Consider the following 12560-nt stretch of genomic DNA (forward strand, 5'->3'; position numbering starts at 1 on the left):
AATTTAAAAAAAAATAATAGCTACATCAGCAAACAGCAAGAATTAGTATTTCAACATTAAATTTGCACCTTATTGCGAAATGTCGTAGTTTGAATTTTTTCGCCGGGTCAACGCACATAAAGAACGTCGTTATTTATTCGGTTGTTGATTATGTTCTTGTCACATTACATTAATTCACATTGTATTGGCTTAACTTGCTGGGAGAGGGGGGGGGGTGAGACTGAACCTTCCTGCCCGCCAAGTTTTTCAATTTTGCAAGTGTCGGCAGCATACATGGAAACACACACATGATTAATGCAATATTATAATAGGAACAAGGCTCCACAACTATGTGCAGTAATCAGCCTCGAGAAGGGGCCTCCGATTGGCCTTGTGTGTGTTTTACGAACCTTGCCGCCTAAAAATTGAACGCAAGCCCAGGTTGCATGCGTAGCGCCATCTGGCGCATAACGAAAGATACACCAGCAGTTTTAGCGTGACGCAAGAAGAGAAGCCAGCAGTCTTTCTGCATCGTCCCGCGATGGCAGCACCATCTCGGCTCTTAAACAAACTTTCCCTGCCAAAGTTGTCATGCAAAACGTCTCCTACGCGCCGCGGGGGGCCCGAAAAGCGCATACCACGCGTGCCTCGCTCCTTAGCTCATCTACAACTGCTCGCCAGGCACGAATGTCCATTCAGCAGCGCAGCGCCTACGTATTTTTCTTTCGCTGGCATCGGCCCGTTTAAGCACCGACGCACGTGTGGCGTCTGCTGTTCCGTCTCCTAATAGTTAGTTTCGGTTCCGTGCTTTGGTCTCGTTCCGACTCTCGCCTAAACGGGACGGCGCGAGAGCGCATTCCGAGACGCTGCCCGTCGTGCTCTCTCCTCTGACGGCCTCCTCTGCCTCCTCCGTGAGCCTTCGATCGGAGGTTGTCGTTGACGCCGCCGCGGAAAAGCGAGCAGCAGAGCCAGCGGGGCTGTTACATCGGCGTCGACCACCAGCCGCTGTGCACAATGCGTTCGGTGACCGCCGCGGGCCGCCGGCGGGCGTCGCAGCACGCGCTCGGCGCGGGCTGACTCCGAGCTCTCTCCGATGGTACGCGACGACGCCACGAGGCTGCCGAATCACCATGGGCAAGCTGAAAGCGTTCGACATCGTGCTGGACGGATACCGCAGCGTCTACCATCCCGGACAGACGGTGCGCGGCAAGTGCGTGCTCGAACTCAAGGGTGACATGCGCTTGAAAGCCGTGCGCGTGTTCATGCGCGGGCTGGCCAAGGTGCACTGGACCGAGTCGCGCAGCACGGGCAACCGGCTGGGCGCTTACACGGAGCACTACAACGCCGAGATGGAGTACTTCTTCCAGGGGCAGACACTTTTCGGCTCCGGTGAGTGGGATCCACTGAACGCGCTTTCTAGGAATGCCGCACGCGTCCATCGTGCGTCATGCTGGTCATACTCTCGCCGACGTATCGTGTGTCCAGCGTCGACTGTGTTTGTGGTACGCCCGTGCTGTCCGACGTAGAATACTTTGAATGTCCGTCTGCAAACTTAAACTCCACTTTCGACGGGACCCTCGAAGCGTGCGCACGACGCGTGGTTCCCAGTTGAACCTTGCTGCCGTGCGGTGAATCGAAATTTAAACCTCGCGCTCCGCGATCCTCCTCCTGCGCGTCCTTTCCCTTCTTTAGCGTGGTTTCATTTTCCGGCGCGCATCTCGAAGTTACGCGAACCGCGCGTTCGTGCCAACTGAATTAAAAGGGTCCACCTCGGAGTACCGCTCTGTTGTATACCTCCTTCCGAGGCGAATCATTACTACTTGCACATACGTAACGGCGCGTCTAGCACACGATGTCACTTGAGCTGTCTATTTTATAAGTTCTCCGTCACGATAAACGTCGAGGCGGTGATTGATGCGCGAACATGTCTGCCTGGCATCTTGGTAGCGCTGATCAGTTTTAGATCCGATGCGTCAATATATTCGCAGTCGTAGGGCGCCGTCGACTCTCTTCTCTGACCGATATACTGGCAGTTTCCAGAGTGCGTGCCAGTCGACTGACTTTGCCTTTCGTCGGCAGGTTGTTTGTTTGTGTTGGCCGGAGACCAGGCCAAGGCACCGGGTCTTCACTACCACTTCGCAAGGAGAGAAAGGGAAGGAAAAAATGCATATACGAAAAAAAAATGGTCTAGAAGACCGGAGCTACCCCAAATAAACAACCTCTCTTGAATTTACGACTCGGGAGTAACTTCGCAAACAGTGTTCATCGAAGAATGCGACCGATGATGCACGGTGGACATCATTCCACGTGTCGTTTGGCTCTTTTCTTTTTATTGATTCCGTCGTCGCCTCCGGTTTACAATGTGTGCTCCGTTCAGATGGAAGAGCGGAGAACGGCAGGCACGAACCCGCATCCTATGTTTAGCTTCAGTGCTGACCATCTCGAGGAATAATTTGTCGATTCGCCAACCTTCGCTAACGCTGAGTAGCGAGCCAGAAAATCGGTTCGGGCCAAGGAGGTTAAAGGCCGACCTGCAGGCCTTTCTGCCACAAGAAACCTTTCACTCTCTTTTGCTCTCGATTTGAAGGCCTTGAAACTTGTCGCGCATTTGATCTTTGTTTTTTTTCACAAAAGGGCGAACGAAACCGGCGCCGTGACCGTATGCAGTTGCGTATATAGTGGCTTCTCGATTGATTGATTGATTGATTGATTGATTTGTGGGGTTTAACGCCCCAAAACCACCATTTGATTATGAGAGACGCCGTAGTGGAGGGCTCCGGAAATTTTGACCACCTGGGGTTCTTTAACGTGCACCCAAATCTGAGTACACGGGCCTACAACATTTCCGCCTCCATCGGAAATGCAGCCGCCGCAGCCGGGATTCGAACCCGCGCCCTGCGGGTCAGCAGCCGAGTACCTTAGCCACTAGACCACCACGGCGGGGCTATATAGTGACTTCTCGTTGTAACTTAAGTGCGCCGTCTAATAATAATAATAATAATAATAATAATAATAATAATAATATCTTGAAGAAAATTGACATCCACCGTTCTGTAACGCAAAAATACACGAAAATACACACGCATTTTTAAGAAAAAAAAAAACGTCTACTAAAGCGCGATAAAAATCTGCCTGATACGGGGTTCGAACCAGGGACTAAAGGCTTTCCTAGGTTGTTGCTCTACCAAATGAGCTAATCAGGCAGCTCGAGGGTGAGTTGATCGACAGCTCCAAGCACACGGAAAGAAGTGATTTACCCTAGATAGACGTATAGACGATACACATGGCGATATTCCGTCTATAGAAAAATCTCTATTAGAAATAAATAAAAGAAAGGAATACAGAAATATGTTCGCCTACATAGTCGGCGCACTGCATTTTGTAATCGTTGGCTGAAAGGGCCGGCACGGCAAGATGTGCCAGAACAGGACTAGGTCTTGGGGTAAAACTGAATGCACGGATTTCTTTCCATCGAACACAATGTGCGATACATCATTCCGGATATAGCGGCCGTGACGCAGCTGCACGATAGCGGCGTCGTCATTGTCCGGCTGGAAAGCGGTGGTCGGATTCGGACACAAATTACGTCAACGCATAACTTAATACAACAAATAAAAAAGAAACGAAAAGGGAAGGAAAGCGTAAAACGGAAAGCCAGATCATTCCGGTTATATATTTCTCGGGCCTCGTGATGACAGCCAGCGGCATCATAATTGCTCCTCGGCTCACGGGTTGAAACAAGAAAAGAGGGGAAATTCTAAGGAGCTGCTGCCAAGCGGCGGGAATTACCTGCCCGAGCTATGAAAACAAACGTTGTTGACGAGGAAAAAAAAGGACGAGCCAGATGTTATCACAGAACCGCGCCTCTTCAAGGACGCCTAAAGAGCGAAGATGGCAGGTCACGTGGTGTTGCTGTCGCCTACTTCATCCATGTGCTTTCTTTCAAGTGACCGCGAATTCCAACATTTTTTATTATTTTTTATTAAAAGTCAGCGATATTAAATGACGTGTGAACAGAGTTTGTTTACACAAACGGTGACATCGCATTCATATGAGTGTCTATCTACCTTCTATTGTGTAACCCGAGTGTTAGCACGCTCAAGCCTGCAAGGTGTGCTGTGGTGGTTTACATGTTGTGCCGTATACATTTCGTTGTATTTTCTCGTTTAAGCGCTTAATGAGCAGATGTAAGACGTATTTGAATATCATTTATTTTATGCTCTAACCGCACGTCAAAATGAGCAAGTGCCTGCTGTTCACATTATTATTATTATTATTATTATTATTATTATTATTATTATTATTATTATTATTATTATTATTATTATTATTATTATTATTATTATTATTATTATAGTCACTTGTATAGCATGTTCGAGAATCATTCGCATTTTCTTGCTCCTTTAAACTGCTTTGTACTGAGATGGCGCGCGTTACGGTCTTAAAACCAGATGTTTCGCTGCAACGTCATCTTTCAGGCCACTTTTTTGTTTCAATAAATATTCTATTGAGACAAAAGCCTTATCTACCTCATCACGCGCTGGCCTTAAATAAAATCAGGTGCGTGGTACAAAACCCTACGTTACCTTATATAAATCAGATAAAAATATCCGATTGCAGCGTTGATACAAAGTTACGCCGTATGCGAAGTTGATGACAAGTTAAACAGACAACGACCACCGCTGATAGTCACGCCGGCTATTCTCCCCCTTTTAAGACCATAGAGTGTGCGTGTATAAATAGCCTGTAAATATGTTGTGAAACATGTCTTGCATGTGCCCCTAAGAGTGTGTCCAATTCTTAACTTTACAGCCAAACAGTATGTCTTCATTTTAATCTTCGTTGCCAGCACTGCCTGCCATTCCGATGCGGCAAGCGAGGGCGTTTGTAAAAGTCATGCGATTGCAGGGCGAGTCAGAAAGCAAAAGTACAGAAAGAGAGAAACAGACTGCGTTGACACACACGCACACACACACACACACACACACACACACACACACACACACACACACACACACACACACACACACACACACACACACACACACACACACACACACACACACACGAACGCGCACACACACACACACACACACACACACACTCGCACACTCACACACACACACACACACACACTCGCACACTCACTCACACACACACACACTCACACACACACACACACACACACACACACACACACACACACACACACTCACACACACACACACACACACACACACGCACGCACGCGCGCGTCGGGTCAAAGCCAACATTGCAGTTCAGGCATCGACCGCAGTTATATTTTCCTAAATAAAGTCTGCAATAGCGAATTTGCCTCTTACGTGTGGGTGTGATAACTCATGAGGTCGATATCTGTGTGACGTCAACATCGTACGGCACGTCCGCTTGCCATATATGTGAGAACACCGAACGCGTTCATCTAAAAGCGCCAGTTTCAAGGCACTCTCGCGCTGGACACGTAATAAGTGTATCGATCGGATCGGCCAAGCTATAGGTACACACCTGTGCGCGCTCTGCAGCTTCTGACCTCGGAGCCTCCTGGCCCATGGACCGAGCCGCGCCCTGTTTATCCTCCGAGAGGCCCTGTGCCGTGTATATACCGAGCCGTCCGGAGCCTCGCGTAGGCAGATGTCAATCCAAACAGAATTAGCCTGACGATGGCGCGCGTGCACAATTAAGGCGCGCCTCGTGGGCGACACGTGATGCAGGCCAGGCGCGTGCCTAATCGGATCCTCTTTGGCCGCATTACGGAAAATGGAGGCAGCCTCCGTGTGGCATGATGCAATTAAGAGTTGTCGCGCGGACAGAGAGCAGGGCTTTAATGGCATTGGGCTAAGCACTCGGGCGCCTGCCACAGCACTGGCGAACTAATAGAAGAAGGTTAAGCCCGCAGAGACACCCCCCCCCCCCCCTTCTGGGCTCTGACCTTCCACGAAGATGGCGCATGTGCGTTGATGTGAACGGCGTTTTAGTCATGGCGTCGCTGATAAGACGGAGATGTTAATCGGAGCTCCTATTGCGCGTCAGATAAAAATTCCCATGTGTTGCGTCGTGATTACGATAAGGTATACAGTACGAAAAACTTTATTGAAAGCTTCCTGAGTAGTCCATCCCTTGCGGATGGCACGGCGGGCGCTCCCACGAGCCATTACGATAAAAGGTGAAAAGTCACAGAGTTCGTTATGCATTCGTGTGATACGATCCTAAAGCCCAGGTCATCCAGTGTACCAATTTTTTTTTCTTTTTCCTCCGTGCACCTTATACATCAAGCGAGCACTTCTTTTTGTATTCATTTAGTCATGCCAACGCCGCAGACAAGATTAACGCGTAGCTGAGCCACGAGGCGCTCTGGCCGTGCATGTGACATTACATCGAGTCCCTTGATCGACGACTTTTGAGTTATTGTTGGCATGCACACTTTGAAAACATCACTAGTAGAGCCATCAGATCTCTCGGGTACATAGGCAGATTTTTTTTCCAGAACTCCATGTAACTTAAAATTACTACTCTGCAAAAAAATTCACTTAGACCTATAGGCTTGAATATGCTTCTTCTGTTTGGGACACTGGTCTACAAACATTAACTATCATTGAAGCAGTTCAGAATCGTTCAGCGCGTTTTATTAACTCAAACTATTCCCGCACAGCTAGCATTTCACTAATGAAATCGGTGCCTTGGACTTACAAAATCGAAATTTCGAAAAGAAAAAACTGTTCTTGTCTATGTCTTTTTCAAAAAATCATATACTATGAAAATTCACTTGAACATGAACTCATCTCAGCACGTTCACACGTATTATCACGTATTGATTATCAGTATGAAGTTTTCATTCCTTTTTGCCACCCTAATGTATTTTTCAGGCTCCTTTTTACCAAAAGCGAGCCCTCAGTAGAACCGCCTCCCCCCCCCCCCCTCCATCGTTTGCATCGAGGACGCTTCATCATTCAAAGCTGCACTAACGAACCGCGTCTTCATCCCGTCATAGCTTAGTTTGTTTGCAGAAATATTTTCATCAATATGTTGTATTTTTTTGCATTTTTTTGTATACCCCCCCCCCCCCCCCCGCTCTGTAACGCCTTTAAGCGCCCCGAGGGTAAAATACATAAATTAAAGATTTTTTTTTTCAGATTATGCGTACGCTGCAAAAACGGTAGCTTAATTTCACGTCCCCACGAGACATACAAGGCTTTAATAAATGAAAGCAGTCCGAAGAGTGAAATCCCTGATTTGAATCTAAAGTACGAATATCCGAGGAAAATAACATTTGCATAACAAATCGAATGTAAACAAGTAGAACGTTTCCTCACTCGTGAAGCAACACGCCTAATCAAATTTAATCGGAGTTCGCGTGGTGAGAAGAGGAAGCAGGCCAATACATACATAGAAGCATCTTACACCGTCTCACAATTGGATATGAAAAGGACAATTTAAAAGAATTTAAAGAGTAAAAACAGTTTCTAAGTATGCGAGCCATCATGACGATGTTTGTAAGGATGTAACGAAAACAGCACCTTACTCAATGCAGTACAGTGTTAGTTTCGCATTGCTATGAAGAAAAGGAAATTCGATATTGCGGTATCGAACTTTTTTCAAGTGATGAATAGGAGAGTTTGGCGCCAATAAAGCGACGTCGATACCCCTTGTCGGGTAAAAACGAAACAATATAGTACTAAATAAAAAAAAAAGACGTCGTGAAACGCGTCGGACAGTGCGACACCGTGTGTTACAACACACACAGTTTAGTTTTATAGAATTGTTTATTAAATGCTCGTGAAGTTATCTTCAACGTTTCATATCGCAAAGTCTGAATACTCATACCGACGTCCCTGTACCACAGCCTTTCAACAGCAGCACACTTTTTGATTTTGAGCCGAGCATATTTGAAGGGACACTAAATTGAAACAAAAAAAAAAGATTTTTCTTGTTTGAGGGCTTTGTTCCTTCATCAACCCCCCCCCCCCCCCCTTCATTCCTTTGTTGCTTGAATTCTCGAGGTCTTGTCCTTTTAAGAGAGAAAACGCGCAAAAAGTAATATGCGGGTTGCGATGCCCCATTGAAATTCCCGCTCCAAGCACCACAATAAAGTTTATTCTCTAAATAAAGTTTATTCTCTAAATAAAGTTTATTCTCTAAATAAAGTTTATTCTCTAAATAAAGTTTATTCTCTCTCTCCAAGCACCACGGTGTCATAAATTTTGACGGCCCGTTGTTCCTAATCGGTATAAATGAACTACGATGTCCCCCGAGCGCGCCAGATACTTAACATAGTTTCGAGAGATCTTGTTGGGCCAACGCCACCAATATACTATATATATATATATATAAAACGCAAGGTTGGGGCGTGAAATTCGAAAACGAGACTTTGACTGTGATTTTCTCCCCTTTAAATATATATAGGACGGTGAAATTAACGACATTATATAGAGTATTCAGAGTAATGTTTTTTTTTTTTTAAATCTATACCCATTTATGGTGCCACTCTGGTGTCCCTTTAAAGACGTATACAGCTTAGCGCGGCATTCTGCAGCCAACGTGTGCGCCGAAGTGCGGAGGGAATCCCGCTAACGCATTCTCGAAAAGCGCGCGCGGTATGCGCGCATAGCGAACAAGGCGCGAAGAGGCGTCGCATGTAGTTGCGCAGCCCACGCGTACTGTATTTGCCCGCCCGCTCTTTTTTTTTTCTTTTTTTTTCAGTCCTGGCCGCCACTCGAGGCTGATTAATTTTTCCAACGACCGAGACCCCACGTGGCACTCCCGGCTCAAAGCGAGTTTTGTCGGGGAAGCAGATTATTAGGGACTGCAAGAAAAGAGCTCGTTGTAATCGCGGTCTCAGTGCGGCATCGCGCAGAAGCTATATAGAGCACCGAAACTGCCAAGTCCACATGCGACGGCAGCCGGGCTGTCTTGACCATCTGCCGATAAGCGCGGCTCGGGCCCGACCTCGGATTCGTGCGTCAATTCCAAGAAAATAAAAAAAGACAAAAGAAAGACAGTGGGTGTTCTGAGGTGCTGTGAGCGTGTCCCACAGAGAAAAACCATTGGTCCGCCTGGGCGTTCGTGGTGCCGCAGTTTAATTACGCTGGTGATCAACCGTATACATCAAAGCCTGTTATGTATGTACGGTCTACCACGGACGCTGTGTACGAGCCTATATAGTTCTTGTTTTGGTGAGAGGGCATCAAAAACTCGTTAAAGTGGCGCTGTATATACTACGCGCTTCGCTCTAACAGGCTGATATTGGCTGATATTGGTACGGAGAAGTCATTTGCGACAAACGGAAAGAAGTCGTCATTGAAGGAGGAGGAGGATTGAAAGAGGAAGGACAGGGAGGTTAGCCAGTTCTCAGACCGGCTGGCTACCCTGCAAGTCGTCATTGAAATAAGAGAGAGAAAGATGTGGGAGAAATTAAATTTCTTCTATTTAACAAGTAATGGCAACTAATTAGGAGTTTTCCAAAAGTGTCCATCTAGCGACAGATTTCTAAAAGTGTAGTGCTTTGTCTTTAGCACATATCCTAAATAGGTCGCCGTGTCAACGTTCATTGCTAAATTTCGCTTATCATAAAAGCGACGGAAAGAATAAAGAACGAGCTAATCTTTAGTGCTAGATTCCTTTTGTGGCGCCGCGGTGGTCTAGTGGCTAAGGTACTCGGCTACTGACTCGCAGGTGGCGGGATCGAATCCCGGCTGCGGTGGCTGCACTTCCGATGGAGGCGGAAATGTTGTAGGCCCGTGTGCTCAGATTTGGGTGCACGTTAAAGAACCCCAGGTGGTCGAAATTTCCGGAGCCCCTCCACTACAACGTCTCTCATAATCATATGGTGGTTTTGGGACGTTAAACCCCACATATCAATCAATCAAGATTCTTTTTGTGAGCGTTATGGCCTGAGCGTAATTCAACCACGAACGTTTGTGAACTAGGCTATTTCATCGTTTTTCAATTTCAATTTCGACGTTATACGTGTCTCCATAGGTGAACAATTTTAAATGAGTAAAGGCGAGTCTCTTCGGATGGGTGTACCTGTGCATTACGATTTGTTGAGCAGTAAACGTGCGCCTCTTCGGCTAATTCATTTAGAGGCCGAATTTACACACACTATTCCCCAAGTAAACCATTTCAAACTTTGTCAAATATTCGTTCCTTCTCACGACACGGCTCCTAAATTAACGCTTCTATGTATATGCTTGCTAAACGCACGCCTTATATCGACCGCAGTGACGCTTATACTCAACCGATGCGGTATCGTCAACATTAGGCCACGTAGAGTGCGACGAGAGACACGCCAAGGTAAACTGGTCGCGTAACTTCCGTAGAAGCCCATTTATCCTGCAGTTGGCGGCCCGTTGCCAACGCGTCGTCATCTACGTATGAAGAGGACAACTAACAGCAAACGAAAGTTGAAAAAAAAATGACGTCACAACCGGAAGTGGTGGTGACGTCTTGCATTCGCCCTATACTTGGCGCGAAGTTGCAGCTCCCCCCCCCCCCCCCTGATTGCTGACCTTTTTTTTGAGTTGCAAATACGCGACCGTATTTCGCGCATTGCGTACGCGAGAGAAAAGAAAGAAAGACTGGGGAAGCAAAGTTGCTTTATCATAGTCGAATCGTACACTACCAATTTACACAGACAACTTCGCAGATGAAATTATGACGCAACCGTTCACGAGCACGATAGATAGCATAATATTTCGAAAACTCGCGCTGCCCAATCGTGGAAAGCCACTGAAGCGAGACAGCAGCCTCGGGAATATCGCCTTGGCAACCGTATATAGACTACTGATATAGACTACTGCAGTGTCTCATTGCTTAGCGTGTCGCCAATTCGCCGTCACGAGAGGTGAGTGCACGCCGGCCGTGCACCAGTGAACGCAGTCACATGATGATTGATTTATGATTGATATGTGAGGTTTAACGTCCCAAAACCGCCATATGATTATGAGAGACGCCGTAGTGGAGGGCTCCGGAAATTTCGACCACCTGGGGTTCTTTCGTCACAGAAGCGGCTATCTGTACACATTGTGAGCTAGTTCAGCTCTGAACTATCATGTCAGTCAGTAAACAGGAGGTCAGCAAATAAATACACTATGGAAGGTATACGCACCAAACCAACACGCAAAAGTGAGTGACGCCTCGTTGACCTGCAACAATGCGCCGATCTAAACACAAGCTCTGACAGCAGGTTGCCTGGATGTGTACGCCCCCACCCTCATTTAAAGGCACTCGACGAAAAAACTGAGACAATCAACCATTTCGCCAGGTGGCAGATAAACCGTATAGGGTAAATTTGTCGTTAACTTTGACATATGTAAATTACGACTATTTGAAATCACAATTGTATTAAGTTTTTGGTTTTGGTTATTTTTTTCCCTTCCTCACATAGTCGCGCTTCGACGGTCAGCGCGCGTTGATGTCTGTGGCAATATATGTTTTCGACACTTTTGGCTCCAAGTTTCGCGCCCCACATAATTGGACCATGGACGCACAGTGAATTACGTGGGCGCGCTCTTCGGGCAATGGTATAACTGTGTCGAAATATAGATAAAAAGCCAGCGGGAAACACGAAACACACAGAAAGGACACGACGGAACAAGCTGGCGCTTACGACGGATCAAAGCACGCATCCTTTAAACGAAAACTATAATACCCGCTTGCAACTATATACCTTGAACGTGTATACCAAGCAGCCGTGCATCGTATAAAAGAAAATCTTAACGAGTTATCCTTGTTCTATATGACGCATACCTGCTTCACGCATGCGCGAGGTTGCTGCCGGCGGGTATTAGTTTTCGTATCGAGCATGCCTGCTTTCGGATCAGTCGTAAGCGCCAGCCTGTCCCGTCGTGTTCTTTCTATATGCGTTTCCCTCTGGCTTTAATCCATTTCGACATGTACCAACTAGGCCATGGATCCGTCGTCTTGGTATAACTGTGTCTATATACGGTATAGGTCTGGGTCAAACCACTTTCACGGCTGACCCCAAAAAGCAGCTTCCCGCTGGAATTTGCGTCGGCTGCGTCACTGGGTCGAGTGAAAGCGTGCCCCCACCGTGAGGCGTGCTTCCCGTCCTCTGTTTCTCAGCGGGGCACGCACTGCAGACCGTCGCGCGCATACACTGCGCTGGTATGCAGCGCCAGGCTCTATTTTTATCTTACTCCGTCTAGCACGGATAACCTCGTTTCCAGTTTTGGCGTTACTGCACCTTTTTTTTTTCATATATACAATCACCGAGTAATAACAGACACTTTCAGTTCTCAGTGTCCGCGGTATCACACTTCGAATATTACGCCGAGTTCTTTTCTTTTTTCTTTCAAGAAAAAAGAAAAAAAAGGGTTTTTGACACACACACACACACAATATATATATATATATATATATATATATATATATATATATATATATATATATATATATATATATATATATATATATATATATATATATATATATATATATATATATATATATATATATATATATATCTCCCACACGCGCTATTTCCCTGTTTTGAACGGAACCAATCCCGTGGTTGATCTGTCTCACTTTTCCCTCCCGTCTTCCCT

General features: G+C 46.5%; 1 protein-coding gene across 1 annotated transcript in view; it reads left to right on the top strand.

Annotated features, from left to right (window-relative positions):
• The first annotated feature begins 800 nt into the window (after nt 1-800).
• Nucleotides 801-12560, top strand: part of LOC142788291 (arrestin domain-containing protein 3-like) — a 99185-nt gene continuing 87425 nt past the window's right edge. The window contains exon 1 of the mRNA XM_075884892.1: nt 801-1368. Within this exon, the coding sequence (XP_075741007.1) occupies nt 1110-1368 (259 nt within the window). The 5' untranslated portion in view covers nt 801-1109. The remainder of the gene's footprint in view (nt 1369-12560) is intronic.

This window comes from Rhipicephalus microplus, unplaced genomic scaffold (genome assembly GCF_043290135.1).
Source record: "Rhipicephalus microplus isolate Deutch F79 unplaced genomic scaffold, USDA_Rmic scaffold_52, whole genome shotgun sequence".
NCBI classification, from domain to species: Eukaryota; Metazoa; Arthropoda; class Arachnida; order Ixodida; family Ixodidae; genus Rhipicephalus; species Rhipicephalus microplus.